At 39.0% G+C, this 18,269-nt stretch overlaps 1 protein-coding gene across 1 annotated transcript; it reads left to right on the forward strand.

Annotated features, from left to right (window-relative positions):
- The first annotated feature begins 2,657 nt into the window (after positions 1-2,657).
- Positions 2,658-17,177, forward strand: LOC107282335 (semaphorin-6A-like). The gene is made up of 8 exons (XM_015810106.1): positions 2,658-2,674; positions 3,301-3,361; positions 3,999-4,061; positions 5,158-5,259; positions 5,741-5,828; positions 9,940-10,059; positions 16,589-16,677; positions 16,965-17,177. Exons 1-8 carry the CDS (start codon positions 2,658-2,660, stop codon positions 17,175-17,177), a joined length of 753 nt encoding a protein of 250 aa, XP_015665592.1.
- The last annotated feature ends 1,092 nt before the right edge of the window (positions 17,178-18,269 follow it).

Genomic DNA, 18,269 nt, shown 5'->3' on the forward strand with positions numbered 1-18,269 from the left:
AAAATTGCTCATTCCTATTGAATTCTACAAATAGAAGATAATGTTTGTGGCTCAGGTTGAACTATGGGGTTAATGTAGATTTTATTTGCTATTTATTGTTTTATTCTAGAATTTTTAACTGGCTAATCCAACAAAACTTTGACGCTTTTTGAGCTTGGTAGTTTTCTTGCAAACATTTCATTACCTAGCAATCATAACACTGATGTTACGTAGGTTAGTAATAAAACTTCTACAAGAAAACCATCAACTCAGAGAGCACAAAAGCCCCCACATTACTAAATTCTCTTTGTTTCTGCTAAATATGTGTTGATCAAATATATGCATGAAAAGCATGGGCAAATGAGACAAATCTAACATTTTATTTCTTACAAAGATAGCACAATACATGAAAGAAAAAAACTTGCTATAAAGAACTAGATATTCATTCTGTTGAGAATGCAAGCATAAAGAATATAAGTACTGAAATGATTATCTAAAAGATTTGTTTCTTGTAATTTATTGAATCCTGTCATTCTATCAGAGATTTCTGCCGTGTCAAAGACAAAGAGACACTGAAAGCTGATCAAATCTTAGAGGTTTATGACCAAGTAGCAAGTAGCCCTTCCCGATTCTAATTCCCCAATATACAGAGCTGACAAAAGACTTCATCACCAACTTTCTCCAATCAAGTGTCCTAGGGATGCGTTTCCCTGGAAAGACTGTGAAATGCAAATTAAGGCAAATATACACGTCCCCAAAAAATGTTGTAGAATCCAATTTGGACTGGGTCACTGAGACCAGAGTTTTTGTCTATTTGACATACACTCTACTAAAGAAAAAATATCCGAGGATGGGCTTGAGTCCGAGTCCAAAAGCTTGGAAAACAAAACCTCTGGTCCTAGTGACCAACCCAGATTGGCTATTGTGAAAGGCATTAATAGCAAAGAATTCTGGGAGCTGCACTTTCAGTACACTTGGAATATGTCACATAGGAAATGACTGATATTGACTATATTAATGTTATTTCAGTGAAAGAGTTTAACCATTCTCCAGTTTTTACCCTCCTCTCTCTTTTCACAGATACAATGAATTATCCATTATTTATGGAGCAAAGAAGCAAGTACAGAGATCAGGATATACAATATTATCCCACAGTCATGATACTGGATAGAACTCTTTACATTGGTGCTATGTCAGTTCCCTGTTAAAGTCTTCCTTTTTATTCTAATTAACAAATCAATCTGTCTAAACTAACCTGGACTGAGCTTTCCTTTTTTGTTTTCCTCTTTAATTTCTTTTTAAAACAAGATAGAGCTGAAATGAAAAAGGATTTCTGGTTCCTTTATAAAGGATATTGTAATTTATACCTTTGTAAATGAAATGCTTTTTATTTGCAATCCAACTTCTACTCAGGACAAGAAACAGATATTACTACTCACATAGAAAAATGAGAGGAAATAAAAATCAGCACTAAAATTCCAACAGATTGTCCTTTCCTATGAGAATTTTAGAGTAGCTCATAATACTACATATCAAAGCCAATTTTTTTTTTGCCCTTTTAGTTATCCTGCTATGCACAGAGAAGAAAGATCCAATCCTCTATGATAAGTCACATCTTTTATGCTGGCAAACATTATTGAAATTTTGAGCACAAGACTGCCATACAGGAAGTTTACAGAATGCTGAAATGGTCACATTAGATCAGGAAATCCAGGTTTAGGTCTACTCTAAGCCTTGAAAACTTTTGATAATTTTGGCTAGACACTATTTCTAAGTTTACAGAGAAGAGAAAATTGTTAATGCTGCTTTGAACTCTGAGACAAAACATGAGATATACATTTAATCAATTAATAAATTCTAATGAAGTAATGAATTGGATATTATAATATAATTATAATGGACACCTAGGTGACACCTAGCCTTATAGGGCTGGAGGCTAAAACATATGATGAATTGTTGCAGGAACTGGCTATGTCTAGTCTAACAAAGAGAAGGACTAGTGGTGACATAATAGCAGTCTTCCATTATTTGAGGGAGGGTCACAAAGGAGATAGGGTCAACCTATTTCCGAAGCACATGAGGGCAAGACAAGGCAACAAGTGGAAATTTATTAAAGAGTGATCCAACCTACTGCTAAGAAGAAATTTCCTGACAGTGGAACGAGTTGCCTACATAAGTTGTGGCTGCATGCTCACTGGAGGTTTTTAAAAAGAGTTTGGACAGCATCTGTCTGGAATGATAAAGGGTGTTGGGCTAGAATGCCTCCAAAGTCCCTTTTAATTCTGTTATGTTAAGTAAAGACATCCTATCAGAAAATATCCAGAGGCAAGAGGACAAAGGTGCTTTCTAGCACTCTTTTAATTTTCCAGGAAGATTCCTGCTATTTCCTATGCACATTTCTAAACAAGGAATTGGTATCTACTATCCACCTTCTTTTCTTATATCCTAAGAATTTTTATGGGAAGATTTGAGGAATTTTTTTTTATAAGAATTAATGATAGTCTTGAGCTAGTGGCTTGTTTCCTAGAATGCCGGTTTCTCATTCTTTTATATCGATATATTTCCATCTCTCTCTCTCTCTCTCTCTCTCTCTCTCTCTCTCTCTCTCTCTCTCTCTCTCTCTCTCTCTCTCTCTCTCTCTCTCTCTCTCTCTCTCTCTCTCCTCTTTTTTTTACTACATGACATTCCATACAAGGTTAGTTTTCTCTTCTAAGTTTGTTTCTCATTGATACAGAGTTTTGATTGTTTGTGAATTTGCTTTGTGTTGGGATCTTTCCTAAATTAGGAGCAGAAACATACTTTGGATTCTACTCACTATTGTGGCAGAATCTGGCATTACCCAGGTGATAAGAGTGCTGGAGCAGAAAGTCAGAATTCTAGCCCATCCTCAGCATGGAAGCACACTTAGCAACTTTGTGACAATCAGACAATCAGAGCCTACTTAACAATGTGGAAAAATAGGAGGAGGGATGGCTATTCATACCATCTTGAGTTCTTGAATGAAATTGAGATGAAAACTAATTAAATAAACTAAGCAAACAAATAAGCAAATTAAGCATGTCATGAGACATAGAAAACATTCCAGCCAACAAAAGATGAAAGCCATAAGTATCAGATAATATGGAAGGGGTAATACTAAACTTAGTTCTCAAATCAACAGACATGATATATCACTATTCTATATGTAGGAATCTTTGAGTTAACAGTCACAGAACTGACCTATCTGTCAAAGTGATATAAATTGAAAAGTCTGTGAGGAAGAAAGGATACTCACTAATATCTGGAATATCAAACATAAATAAGCATTTATTTTATTTGTAGGGACCAGGTTTTTGGTATTGACTTGGATGCATCACAGGAAGAAAACATTGTTTCGACTAAAGTATGTATCATTCTATCTAATGAACAGCTTAAAATGTGAGGAACCATTAGATGGGAGAAGTCTTGATGATATAACATCTACAGGACTATGGACAAAAATGGTATATATACAGTATTACTTGGAAGCAGTGCCAGGACAGCTGGAATTTTAAGCAAGAGGAAATATAATTTAATATGCCTTTTCTTTTTCCTCACTGATGCTATGTTAAGCAAATCTTTATATTGATTAATTAAAAAACTGTGGCTTCAATTTTACTTGCATTTAATTGGTAGCCCTTCAGTAAATTCAGAAGACTTCTCTCTGAGTATGCTTGAATCTCCAATTTCCAACCCTTGATAGTTTTGCCCAAAGAGATCTCAATCAGAGGTTTCTTCTGTAATTTGGCTTTCTAAATTATAAACGAGGATTTTTCTTTTCTTTTTTTTTCTTATTTTGGACATCTGTAATCCTTAAAGCACATTTTATTATGAGCTCCTAAGTTTTGACTATAACCACCAAGCACAGTTAAGCAGGGAGCTTGGGAACTTTTCTTCTTGAAGTGTATTTCTGTTAATCATGTTAATTGCTAATATGAGATCCAATACACATTGTATACTATAATCAATTTTTATAGATATTTTTTTCTTTATCCTTATAGAAATTGATATGGGAACCTACTGATGAAGATGTAGAACAATGCAAAATATTAGGGAAAAAAGAGGTAGGCAGTTTTCAGTTTTTCTAGAGTTGCAATGTATCATAGAGTTACAATGTAATCCTGTCCACCTAGCAGTTTGAAAATATGCATATGAAAGGAGATTAATAGTTACGACTTTGGTGGGAAAATGTTCTGTGCACCTTTGGCATATAGCCATGCTGGCCACATGACCATGGAAATGTCTTCAGACAACTCTGACTCCCTCAGCCAAAACATGGAGATGAGCACTGACAAGGAAACCTTTACCTTTACTTTAGAATTGCATTGTGGTTAGTTTTTTTTTAAAATCAGTTTGGTCCAGCCACCCTGTGATAATGGCTTCTATTTATTACTGTTTTTCTGGATGATCTATATGCAAATATATTTCTTGTATGATAATAATTATATCTTTAAATATTTGTTCTCCTCTGAGTTTTATCAAGACATAACATTAATTACATAGGACATTGGAAAATTCTAGTACAAATTGACTTACTTGTTGAGGGTTAATATCCTTAATTATGATCTGATTTTCACATTTACTTCATGTTCTAATACATTTCGCAATAAATTAAATGTCACGTTTTCAGAGACAGTGTTCTTTATCTTTACACATTGGAAAGAAATTGGAAATTAAGGAAATATTGGGTTATTATACCAGGAAGACAAGTTTTTGGCAAGTACAATCTCACTAGTCCAGTCCAGCCTGATAGTCATGATCTGATCAGATAACCTTCCTGTGGCTGCTGTTTAATAAGATTACCCTCAATGATATGTTCAGTAGCCTAAAACATTTATCTACCCAATCTTGCTTTACTTTTTGGAGGGTGAGAGGGAAGGAAGGAGAGAGAGGGAGAACTTAAAATATTTACTCTATTCATTCTGGACAGAGATAGGATATGCCTCTCAACATTTCAAGTAGAGGGGAAAAGAGGAAAGCAGTCTTTCTCATAATACGTGATTCCCTGATATGTTTTTTTTTTTTGAAAAAAATGTTTTTAAACTATAGAATAGCTACTTTATGGCAATCATTATAATCTTGTTTCTTTAAATTTTGTTAAGAACATTTTACTTAAAGAAAAATCATATTTTATTTTTATTCTCCCTCCTCCTATCCCAGACAGAATGTCGTAATTTTATTAAAGTTCTCATCAAAAGAAATGATGATATAATATTTGTTTGTGGGACAAATGCCTTTAAGCCTTCCTGCAGGAATTATAAGGTATGAGATTTTATTTGAATGGTGGTTTAATCCAGGCCAAATGAATTATGAGATGCAAATCTGAAGGACAAATCTCAATGAATCTCTCATATTTAAGTTAATTTAAATTAAATTAATTTTCTGAACAAAAAACAGACTGGAGCACTGATGTTCTCTACCTGCCTCCCTATAATGCTGTAATGAGAAGAAAATGGCCTTCATAATTAATTAAGTTGTTCAAGTGAAACACATTCCTTTATTTCAAGTGGAGGTGGCCATTCCTGAAGGAGGAGAATTTTAAGCCTTTTTAAAGAGTCTTTAAAATTTAATAGGTCTCCTGAATGCAACTGCTCTGATTTCTAAGAGACAGAGGAGACTACCAAAAATCACTTTTTCCCTCAGCAGAAGGAAAAGAATACTAAACCAACTATGTAACTTTCTATGACCAACATCTTTGATCTTATTAGATTGGGTTATTCCATTTATTTGTTATTCTTTTCAGGTAGAAAATCTTGAACCTCTGGGAACTATTGATGGAAGGGGGAAGTGCCCCTTGGATCAAGATGAATCAAATATTGCATTATTTTCTGGTATGTTAAGAGTAAATAAAAAGATGGATGTTATGATATTAACTTTGTAAATAATACATTTGATTTTTGTATATAGTAGGTTATGCTCCCATTCCAAAAATGGGGCAAGTCAAAACTTAACCTACTTAAAAGTTATTAAGTTGCTAAAGAGAATATGTTGAAGAGGACAGTGTAATTTCCCTCCCCCTTCAGATAAAGCAAACCACTCTCCCATATGTCATAGGTATGTTATGTTATGCTCTGATAAGTATCCACTTATTAATCCTCTTCTTCCAGCTTCTCCACTACTCTTCTCAGCTTTGTAATTGCTGATACAATTAGAGTGATATCAATAAATAAACTAATCATCTCTTTTTAAAGTGATTTTATTAAAAATTACAGTTACAACAATAAAAACTAATACAAACTACAAAGAACAGAATAAAAAAACAGAAGGTGCAGGAAAAAAAACCTGGAACCTATACCATTCCCATGCATCCAACCCAAAGTATCAGTTTAGTATGTAGAGGACACCTTTCTCATAATAAAAAAGGACCAACTAGAGGGCACACATGAAACCACCAACATCTTCAAAGGAATAAAATTTACTGGTAAGAAAAAATCACACAACCTTTTATGGATATCCTCATCAGCAGAGACAGTGATGGCAAATTAGAAAATATCAAAAACTACCCACACCAACCAAGGACTCCACCACCAAAGTAACAACCCAATCTCCCACAAGACAAGCTGTGTAAGAATATATTTAGAAGAGCAAAAACACACTGCAGCAACCCTGAACATTAGAAAAAGGAAACAGATTGTCTATGCAACATTTCCAACACAATGGATATCATGCCATGTCATCAAAAAGTGCCTAACCATTCAAGCCAATACAGCACAACCAACAAAAGCCCTAAAAAGAATAATACTGCCATACATCAAAAACATCTCAGAAACCACCAACAGACTATTAGAGCTACATGGTATCACTGTAGCATATAAACCAACTAAAGCCCTCCAAAACATCCTAAGTAAATCAAAAGACCAAATAGTCCCAGAAGAAAAAACAAAACAAAACAGGAATCATCTACAACATGAAATGTAGCGATTGCAACAGCCACTATGTAAGACCAATAAACAGAAGACTTGCAGATCACATCTGTGAATCCCAGCTAGCATTTGAAAAATAGGATGAAAACTTCTTAACGTGACATCTTAACCACTGGGAAATTGTGAACATCATTAACCAAACAAAGCCGAAACATGTTAGAGAATTGCTGTAAACATGGCACGCAGACAAATCAGCCACCAACAGAAACATAAAGACAAGCAACTTCTACATATCATTCAAAAGAGAAAATCAAAAAGCCAAAAAGGAAAAGACCAAAAACCTCCTCATCAGCAATGAACACCCAGATAGGTAGATACTAACACCAAGATTAGTATTAGACTAACAATAAAGAATCAAAAAATATCCCTATCAATTCAGATAAACAAGCTAAAAGCAAACAACAGTCCAATCAAGGAACCACATGACCACTTCCATCAACACTGACAGGGGAAGCCACTAATATATAAAGTGAGAGCAAACCCAAATCTCTTCAAGAAAATAACTACATTCAGAAGAGTACCAAAGACACCAAAGTTAGAATATAGTAAAGGAAAAAATATATAAATAATTACTTTCCCCTTCATCACAAACATAAGCAATTTTAGTACTTTATCATTTTCTCTTAAAATGCAATAACTTCTCTTCCCATTTTCCATTTCTTATTTATAAATAAATCCTGAAAGCCTTTTCATTTTGGTCCTGATGTCAAAAGTTTATTAACTAGAGATGACAACTTATCTATGTTAACCTTGATCAGATAAACCAACTTCTTTTTACTTCTAACAATCTCGGTCTTTAATACATTTAAATAATATTCTGAAACTTGGTGTGTTTTTTTTGTTTTTTTTTAAAACTTTCTTTCCTTGAAGCCATCAGTCTGTCATTTCTTTTCTGGAAGTCAAATAAATCAAACTCTTGATCATATATATATCCCTCATCATAGTTACATGAAAAACTAGCCCTGATTAGATATTAAATATTTTATTTGGGAATAAGTGCAGGTTTTTGGACAGCAAGATAATAGTTTTCATGTAAAAGTCTTCCATTGATTACAAGAACTAAAATGGATGCTGAAATAAAATAAAATATAATAAAACATTAGACTATCTAGAGTACAACTATCTTAATTATCAAACAATCTCTAAATGGGCATCCAAATCCACTCTTGAATTGGTCATGATCTTTCTTGCTACCTTTTTTTTGGTGAGTGAATAAGTATTTGCCTGTTTTTATTTGAAAAATTTTCTTCCATTTGTACTTTTATTATTGTTATTACCTAAACAAAAATGGAATCAAATTTAGTTGATATAAGTCAGGGATGTCAAACTCAATTTCATTGAGGGCCACATCAGCATTGTGGTTGCCTTCGGGGGCTGGGTGGGTGTGACCAGGGTGGGTGTGGTCTTCTGGGTGGGCATGGATGGAGTGGGTGTGGCCTACTGGGTGGGCATTGCCAGCTCTACATCGTTCACATCAATGGTGCCTGTGGGGGTCTGGGCAGGAGTGGGACAGATCTGAGGGTCTCTGGCAGAAGGGGTGGGACCAGGACAAGTGCCAAGACATGGTCCACTGGAGGAGCCTCACTGTTCCTCTCAGGCCATGTGGGGGGGGGCTGGATGGTGGTGTGGGCTGCCCGGAGTAGTGGGCAGCAGAGATCAAACTCCCAGCCTGGCCCTCGAGTACCCGCAGCACCAAGCCCAGCCCCACTTCCCCAAGGGGGTGCCCAGCACTTACCTCCTCAAGGCTGCTGCTGCTGGGTTTGCTCTCCTTAGCCAGGTTGTTCATGATGGGTACCAGGGCAAAGTCAGAGGGAGGCCCATTCCCTCTCAATGGGAGGATACCCAGCGTTGTATCCAAAGCTTCCTTAGCAATAGGATGGGAGACCCCCAGGATAGGCCAGGAGGAGGGGACAAGGGGATGGTGAAAGGACAGCAGGACAGGACTAAGGCAGGACTTCCCTCAGACCCTCCCTCTCCTTTCTTTCTTTTCTTCCTTCCTAAGTATAGAGTGGTGGGAAAATATTTGAAATTAGTGAGGGAGAAAAACAGGCAAGAAACGCAGCTGGGGAGGTATTACCCTTCGTGAGGAATGAAGAAATGCACCATCGCCTGGAAGTGGCCAGCACATGGCCCTCACCTACTTCACATATCTGGCTTGGTGGGTTCTGGGGGAGGGGATGCCATGAGCAGTGTGAGAGTCATTACCTGCGCAATGCTGCCCAGCCCCCAGCCTGCCCAGTCTCGGCAGGCAGTGGGGCACTCTCCTCACAGTGCCGAGAGGTTAAGCCGGGCGGTGCAAAGCTCGCTAGCTTTGCACCTTGCTGCCTGCTGAAACTGGGCAGGCTGAGGGCTAGGTAGCACTGCACTTCTCATCAGATTTGTGCCACCCGGCTAAGCCTCTCGGTGCTGTGAGAAGAGCATCCCACTGCCTGCCAAAACCCCTCCCCCAGAGCCCATCAATCTGGATATGTGAAGTAGGCCAGGGCCATTTGCTGGCCACTTCCAGGCGATGGTGCATTTCTTCATTCCTCACAAAGAGTGACTCCTCCTCATCATGCACCCGGGGGGGGGGGGGCGACATGGCAAGGGCTGGTTCCTTGCTGTTTCCAGATGGCCTTGTGGAGCTAAGACTGAATGTGTTTCACCATAGATGGCCACCACAAAATTGTACATTGGCTCCCTCCCGGCCTGGGCCAGGGCCAAGGCAGCAGGGGCCATTCCCTCACTGTTTCCAGGATGGCTTCGTGGGCCACATGAAACCACTTCACGGGCCACATCCAGCCCCTGGGCCTTGTGTTTGACATGTCTGATATAAGTGAGCAGAAATCATAAAGACTGTCTTTAAAGGGGCCACACTTCAGGTAAGTTTCCAGATGCAAAAAGAACCAGCTTATGATCTTAAATTATTAAATCCAGAATCTCAAAAGATAGACAAAAATAGTTTTACAACAAATCATTTCATTCATGTATGATAAAATTTAATTGTATTATTTTTTTCTTTTCTTTCCCCACTCCAAAGATGGCAGTCTATATTCTGCCACAGCAGTAGGCATCAGAGGATTAGATCAACTCATTTACCGGAGTCTTGGAGACCAACCACACCTGAGGACAGCTATATATAATTCAAAATGGTTGAAAGGTTGGTAAAGAAAGTGCAATAATTTTAATGAGACTCTTGAAGTTCTGACAGACCATATATGATTATCTAACTTAGCATTCAATTGCTAATTTGGATGATAATTTTACTATTAATAGAGGAAATCTTAGATAAAAGAACTTATAAATTATTAAATTTAAAAAAAGCTTTCTGGGAAGAAGCAGCTGACAGCTAGTTTAATATAAATCACCCTAAATTCCTTAATTCTGATCCTGATGTTGGTGATACAATACTCTGATTCAAAAATAATCATAAACCAGGACTGTTAAAGTCACACGCTAATTTTTCTTCCAGTCTTAGGCAAATTACTGAAAGTTCACAGGGATTGTGTTATAGAAGGTACTTAATAGATATTCCAGTATTGGGAATATGAGTTTATAAATGTATATAAATCTAAGGAATAGATATATATTCAACACATACATACATATGGAAGGCTTACCATAACAATATTTTATGTTTAGAAATATTATTTGTTTTAGGAACAGCAACTGGGGCTCGGGACCCCTAAATGGTTTGAGAAGTTTGTTCATCTTGGCATGTTGTCAAGGTTCCGACTAATGAAACACTTCAAAGAACTTCCAGGCATTGTTTATCCTAGAAAGCCTTTATTACAGTGTAACAGAGTGTTGGTACTACATGGATGGATACCAAGATCTGAATTTCCCTTCCTTTGCACATAACATTCCAGGCTATTCCCCGCCCTCTTTTTGCAGTCATCATTCACATTTTCCAATCAACCTGGAGGGCAAAGATTCACTTCTGTTCCCTTCCCGCGTGCAGTCCTTATCTTTCTCCCCCCGCCATCATCTGAATTAACTCTAAAAATACCAGTCAGTTCTGCATATCTTGTCAAAGCAATAATATCCAATATTAGCAGCGTTCACATCCATCCCCCCCTTACAAAAAGGATAGGTCCTGTATGTGAACAAAAACATATGTCAGGGATTATCCCTTGGTTTGTTGGGGTATTTTGCATGAAACCTTTTGATGAGTCTGTCAGCTTTCACCTCACTAGATTTCACCCAGGTGGCTTCAGACCTGTTGTACTAGGTACTGCAATTTCCCTTTAAAAATTTTAGACTCAAGAATATGTTTCACTTCATAGTGGGTGTGTCCCGCAGCTATGAGGGGCCTGGGTGCCTCCTTAGGGGGAGGTCTTAAGATGGAACCTTGACAAGGTTTTAAAAAGCTGCAATGGAAGACAGGGTGAATCCTCCCTAAAAGCCTAGGGAGTTTCAATTCTACTATGACGGGGTTGATGATCCTTACGATGGGGAAAGGTCCCAAGAATTTTGGTCCCAATTTCTTGCTGGGCAATTTGAGGCGTAAATATTTAGTTGACAGATAAACCTTTTCCCCAACTTGGAATGCTCTCTGTGGAGCCCTCTTTTTATCAGCCTGCTTTTTATAGGTTTCAAAAGTCTTTTTTAAAGCAGTTTTCGTGTTTCTCCAAACTTCTTCTCACCCCCTCACCCATTGGTCAAGTGTGTGAGAAGTGGAGGGCACCTGAGGGTATTCAGGTATTGGGCTGAACTCTTTTCCTATGGCCACTCTGAAAGGTGTATAACTGGTGCTGCTGTGCACAGAATTATTGTAAGTCACTTCAGCAAAAGGCAGGAGGTCAGTCCAGTTTGTCTGTTGGTAGGAGACGTAGCATCTGAGATATTGTTCTACCATTTTGTTAGCAGATTCTGCAGCCCCATTGGTGGCTGGATGAAAAGCAGATGATAAGCCTTGAGATGATCCAATTAATTTAAGAAAACTCCAAAATTTCGCTGTGAACTGCACACCCCTGTCCAAAATTATACACTTAGGGGTATAATTAGATATGTTTCAGGAACAGTTTGGTCAGTCGTTGGGCAAATGGGAGTCCTTTGCAGGTGATGAAATGAGCCTGCTTCGAGAACAGGTCTATCACAGTGCAGATGACAGTATTTCCTCTACTTTCAGGTACGTCTACTATAAAGTCCATAGATATTTCTTCCCAGGGTTGAGAAGGGTCTGCACCGGTTGCAGTAACCCGTGGGTTTTCTCTGGGATGCTTTTCATTGTGGCACATATGGTACAACTCTTTACATAGTTTTCCACATTCTGTTTCAGCCCAGGCCACCAAAATTGCCAGCGGGTGAGGTGTAGAGTTTTTAAATATCCAAAGTGTCCAGCCTGTTTTACATCATGGCTGTGTTTGAGAGCATTAAGATGGAGAGCTTCAGGCAAATATAGTTTCCCCCCTTTGTAAGCCAGGCCATCTCTGCATGTTAGGGAGGTTTGATTATCTTTGAACCTTTGATCGGTGAAGAGCTCTTTTTTATTTTCTTTACCCCAGGGTCATCAGGATTAGGGACTCTGCAGGGCGTGAGTTGAGTGGCAGTTTGTGGACTGGAGATAATTGCCTCATTAACCTCTTCGCGTTCACTTTTGTACTGGGGCAATCTTGATAGTGCATCAGCTAGAAAGTTTTTTCTTCCCGGTATGTACTTTAGAGTGAAGTTGAAATGGTTAAAGTACTGTGACCACCATACTTGCTTTGGAGATAATTTGCGGAGAGTTTTCAGTGCCTCTAGATTTTTGTGATCTGTCCATACTCCAAAAGGCACTTTGCTCCCTTCTAGATAGTTTCACCAGTTCAACAGCCCCCACCTAATCACAAAGGCCTCTTTCTCCCAGATTGCCCATCTCCGCTCACTTTCAGTAAATTTTTTAGAGGTGTAGGCGCAGGGTTGCAGGACCCCACTTTTGTACTTTTGCAGTAATATAGCTCCAACTGCCACATAGCTTGCATCGGCTTGAATTACAAAGGGCTGCCCTGGGCAGGGGTGCTTTAGGATCGGTTCAGCAGCAAATAGTCTCTTTAAATTCTCAAAAACTGTTTGACAGCCCATCGTCCATGCTAGTGGTTGGCCTGGTCACGGCTTCCCTCCTCTTTTGCCTGTTTTGAGTAGTTCTGTAAGGGGTAGGGCAATCTCGGCAAAAGAGGGGATGAATTGACAATAGAAGTTGGCAAAACCTAGAAAGCTCTGGAGATGTCTGCAAGTTTTTGGGGGCTGCCATTCGATTATAGCTTTCACCTTGGCTGGATCCATTTCAATGCCCTCATTGAAAATTCTGTAGCCAAGATAATCTAATCGAGTCTGGTGAAATTCACATTTCAACAATTTGGCATAAAGCTTGGCATTCAATAGTTTCTTTAACACCTCTCTCACCAGCTTTATGTGATCAGTCATGTTCGTGCTGTATATCAGTATATCATCAAGATACACCAGAACCCCTTTGTACAAGTGATCATGTAGAAATCAACTGCATGAATACGGCTGGGGGCCCCTGTAGTCCAAATGGCATGACTTTGAATTGATAGCTCCCCATGGGGCAGTTGAAGGCAGTTTTCCACTCGTCCCCCTCCTTTATTCTCACTCAGTAATATACCTCTCTCAGGTCTAATTTAGTGAAGACACTCCCCTTAGCCAGATGGGTTAATAAGTCCTTTAGGAGGGGGATGGGGTATTTGTTTTCCACACTCACAGCATTGAGACTCTTATAGTCTATGCAGAGATGAAGATACCTATCTTTTTTTTATTTGAACAACACCGAGGCTCCCACGGTAGATTTGACTCGTTCAATGAACCCCCTCGCTAGGTTTTTGTTGATGTATTACTGCATCTCCTCCATTTCGAGGGGGGACATAGCATACATTTTTGGGTGTGGGAGTTTGGCTCCTGGCACCAGTTCGATAGAGCAGTCATTAGGTCTATGAGGGGGCAGGGCATCGCATTCTTTTTCACTAAATGCCTCCGTCCAGGTCTCTATATTCGTTGGGGATGAGTGGTTCGCCTGGTGGCGGTGGGGCAGCCATGTGCACTCACTCATTGGGTGGCCTAAGGTGTTCCGCAACGTCAGTTGAATCAGTGGGAGGTTTAGGCCATATAGGTAGTCTCACAGTTCTCATTCCTTTCTCCCACCAGATAAACGGCTTCCATTTGTCCAACCAGGCTAGCCCTAGGATTACAGTCTCAGTCATTTTTGGAGCCACTAGGAAGTGAATAAAATCCCAGTGTGCACTTATTTCTAGGTGTAAGAGCTCAGTTAATTGTGTGACAAGAGTCCCTCCCATCAGAGAGCCATCAGCTTGCTCAAACCTCACAGGTTTGGAGAGCTGTTTTGCCCGTATGCCCATTTTCATGGCAAATGGCAGACTAATAATGCAGCGGGTGCATCCAGAATCGACTAGCACATTTAAGTCCATTTGTGCCCCAGACTTAGGGATTATAAGTTTGGCAGCCAGTGAAAAATGCAAGACGTGTTGACTCACCATTGGGTCATTCTCTCCTTCATCATCGCTGTCAAAGGAGGGTAGAGCAGGAGCAGGTCCACCAGGAGTCTTGGTATCCTCCTGTGTGAGGGGTGTAATCTGGGCAACAGGTTCCTGCATGACCCAGTTGGATCTCTCTCTCGTCAGCCGCTAGGCAGGTTTCCTTCCCGCCGTTGGTTTAAGTCTGCTCTGTAGTCAGGAGTAGGGGACTGGACAGTTTGCTGCTCGATGTCCCTCCTGTCCACACCAGAAACACTTAATTGATGGGCCTGCAGGTGGCTTGGGTCTCTCAGCCATCGCAGTAGTTGGAGATTTTTGTGGGGGGTGATGGCTGTTCAGGTTGCTCTGGCTGCTGCTCGGATTCAGGTGGGGGAAGCTTCTTATAGCGGGCGAGCTGAATGTCTAGCTTCACTGCTGCCTGGTACCATTCTTGCAACTGGTCAGGTACTGCTCAATAGATGCAGGCCTGAGAGAGGTGATCGTTAATCCCTCTATGAAGTGATAGATTAGGGATTGCTCTGGCCACCCCTCTATTCGACCTGCTAACTTGCAAAATTCTCGCACGTACTCTAGGGCAGGCCTGCCGGCTTGTTTTATTTTGTGGATTTGTTCTCTTGCCTTTAGGTCAAGAGATGGCTCCTCAACTCTTTCTCTCAGCCCTAGGAAGAAGAGGTGGGGGTCCTCCAATTCTGGGGCTTGCTCATTATATAAATTGTTCAGCCATTCGGATTCTTCTCCCTGTAGGCTGGATGCAATCACATTGACCATGGCCCCTGGGTCTGGGTAGAGATAGGCCCAGCAATTCAAATGAGAGCGTACTTGGTTGAGGAAAAAAATCAGCTTCTCTGGGTCCCCATCGAAGGTTGATCTGAAAAGTGGTGTAATTATAGGCTGTTGGGGTCCCCACTGTGGCTGTTGCTGCTGGCCCCATCCTGGCTACAGATTTATGCTTAGGGGTTGCACTTTCAGGGGCTGTGGCCAATCTCCTTGCTGTGGTTATTCTCCCACCAGCTGCTGATCTCTGGCTTCTGCACCATCCCAAGCTGTTGCAAGGCTTCTATTAGTTGTGGCAAGATCAGAGGTCGCTGACCAACTGCCTGCTGGGGAACCCAATCTCCCCATCCCAGCTCAGACTGGGATTCCCTCTCTCTTCAGGGTTGGAGTCCCTTGCAGGGGAAGACAGGATCTGAAAGCTTTCTGATCTGCAATGGAAGGGCTGTAGGCTCCTCTCTGCAGGAATTGATTTCTGCTTTTCACCTCTGGGTTTTGAAATCTTTCCAGTGACTCACCCAAAACCTGAGTGGCAAGCGATTCGTTAGCTCTCCACCATTCTGCTTTTCAAGTCTTTGCTCCTAGCTGGGAGATCTGCCAAAGTTCTTTCTCCCCCAGCTTGCCGGGTGTCGCTCCTCCCCCTGGGGAAGCTGCTGCTGCCGGGGTGCTGGCCTCAGGCAATCTTTCTTCTTCCATAATGAGATCTTCCCCAAATCTTCGTCAGCTTATTCCTTTTTTTTTTTTTTTTTAGGAACAGCAACTGGGGCTCGGGACCCCTAAACGGTTTGAGAAGTTTGTTCATCTTGGCATGTTGTCAAGGTTCCGACTAATGAAACACTTCAAAGAACTTCCAGGCATTTTTTATCCTAAAAAGCCTTTATTACAGTGTAACAGAGTGTCGGCACTACATGGATGGATACCAAGATCTGAATTTCCCTTCCTTTGCACATAACATTCCAGGCTATTCCCCTCCCCCTTTTTGCAGTCATCATTCACATTTTCCAATCAACCTGGAGGACAAAGATTTACTTCCGTTGCCTTCCCACGCGCAGTCCTTATCTTTCTCCGCCCCATCATCATCTGAATTAACTCTAAAAATACCAGACAGTTTCTCCGCCCCATCATCATCTGAATTAACTCTAAAAATACCAGACAGTTTTGCATATCTTGTCAAAGCAATAATATTCAATATTAGCAGCATTGACACCAAGATACTTACCTAATTGCTGTAGATAATTATTCACTAACATATTAAAATCACAAATATGACACTGATAATTAAGAATAAAGCAAGATTTCCAAGTTCTTAATGAAAAATAATTCTTTGTAAACTTTGTACAATTTTCTACTATATTGTGTCATTTTCAGTTTTGCTAAACTTGATGTTTCAGTGTTATGTATCTTGACACAAACATCCTGGCTTATTTGCAGAACCTTCCTTTGTTCATGGGTTTGATTATGGCAACTATGTCTATTTCTTCTTTCGGGAAGTCTCTGTAGAATATGAACATATGGAAAAGGTAAAAGCCTGAAAAATTTTCATGGATTCCAAAGTTAGCTCTGTTCTTGCAACATTGTAGTTATTGTGTTTAGAAATGAATTTTGCTCTCATGTGAAAGAGTGGTAAGAATGTAGCATTTTACCATCTTCATAAATATATCCTAGGAAACTTAAGATCCATTTTAATCATTTTCACATGTTTTATCATTCTTTCTTTTCCTAAAAAATGGAAATTGTATAAGCTGTTGCTTATTACAACTTTATTTATTTATCATCTTATTACCTTTATAATCTTTCTCCTCTATAGGTAATTATATCCAGAGTAGCTCGAGTTTGTAAGAATGATATTGGTGGAAATCCAGAATTTCCAGAGAATGAATGGACTTCTTTCCTGAAAGCAAGACTGACCTGTGCAATTCCTGGTGGCTCAAGTTACCATCTTAAAGCAGTTTCAGATATTACACCAGTTTATGGTCGGAATGTAATTTTTGCAATCTACTCTACTAATCCAACTAGGTAATATAGTGACAATGCTTAATAATGAAATAAATGGAATATAATTCTTAAGGCATGATACATATGTAATATCTCATATTAGCATTTAATAAACACTGTATTCAGGCATAACATATGTGGGTTGATAGCCTATAGCAATAATTTCAAGGGATCATTCTTCATGACGAGCTTCAACCTCAATAAGATTGTTTTGTTTTTCTGTTTTAGATTGTATTTAAAACCTTATATTAATTCTTTATAGTTTCCTCAATTGAACATAGATTCCTCAACTGGAAAATAAAAAATAATTAAGCAGAATCATGCATCAGAGAGCTGGGCACATATGCTCATGCTATGATGATATATGTAGATCTAAGAGCAAACCAGAGTTTCACATTGTGTAAGTGGTGATCTAAGTTTGGAATGACTGCTTTTCAACTAGTGAAAATGAACTCTATTGATCTTTGGACTAATTCATTGTCACCTTCTTTCCACTGAAACCACAGAGTGTTCAGTAGCCAAAGCTTTATAATTATAGTTGTGTTTCCAAAGTTGTATTTATACTAATGGTAGTCTCTCAAATATAATATTCTAAGATATGGTGTTTGATGCGTTTGAACTTCATTTTCCATAATAAACTTAAGGCAATTATTTAAAGAACAGTAGAGCTTGAATAATAGAAACAGTGCAACAAAGAAAATATCAGGGGATATCATGACATTTCCTTACTATGAGGGAGCAAAGTTGTGGAAGTGATTGTGTAAAGTAAACAGAGTTTCTACACTTAAATGTCTCTCTAATTTCCTCATACCATTAAAACACTGTTGTCTGGTTAGTTGTTTTTATGTTCTTTTCTTTTTAATATTGCAAAACAGTTTTTGCTGTGAATTTACATACAGAAAATAATCTTAGTGGATTATTAAATCCACTAATATTATTTTTGCATGTAATAATTTAATTAATTAAATAAATGATTGGATTATTAATTATATTACATTTAATAATTTATGAAAATATCCATTTTAAAAGAAATGTATTTCAGGTAGATCTAGAGATCTTTAAAATCATTTTGATTTTTAGAACCAATTGTTGAAAGTAGAAAGGTAGGATCTGCCTT

The sequence above is a fragment of the Protobothrops mucrosquamatus genome, unplaced genomic scaffold, assembly GCF_001527695.2.
Source record: "Protobothrops mucrosquamatus isolate PMUCROS unplaced genomic scaffold, P.Mucros_1.0 scaffold7, whole genome shotgun sequence".
Classification (NCBI taxonomy): domain Eukaryota; kingdom Metazoa; phylum Chordata; class Lepidosauria; order Squamata; family Viperidae; genus Protobothrops; species Protobothrops mucrosquamatus.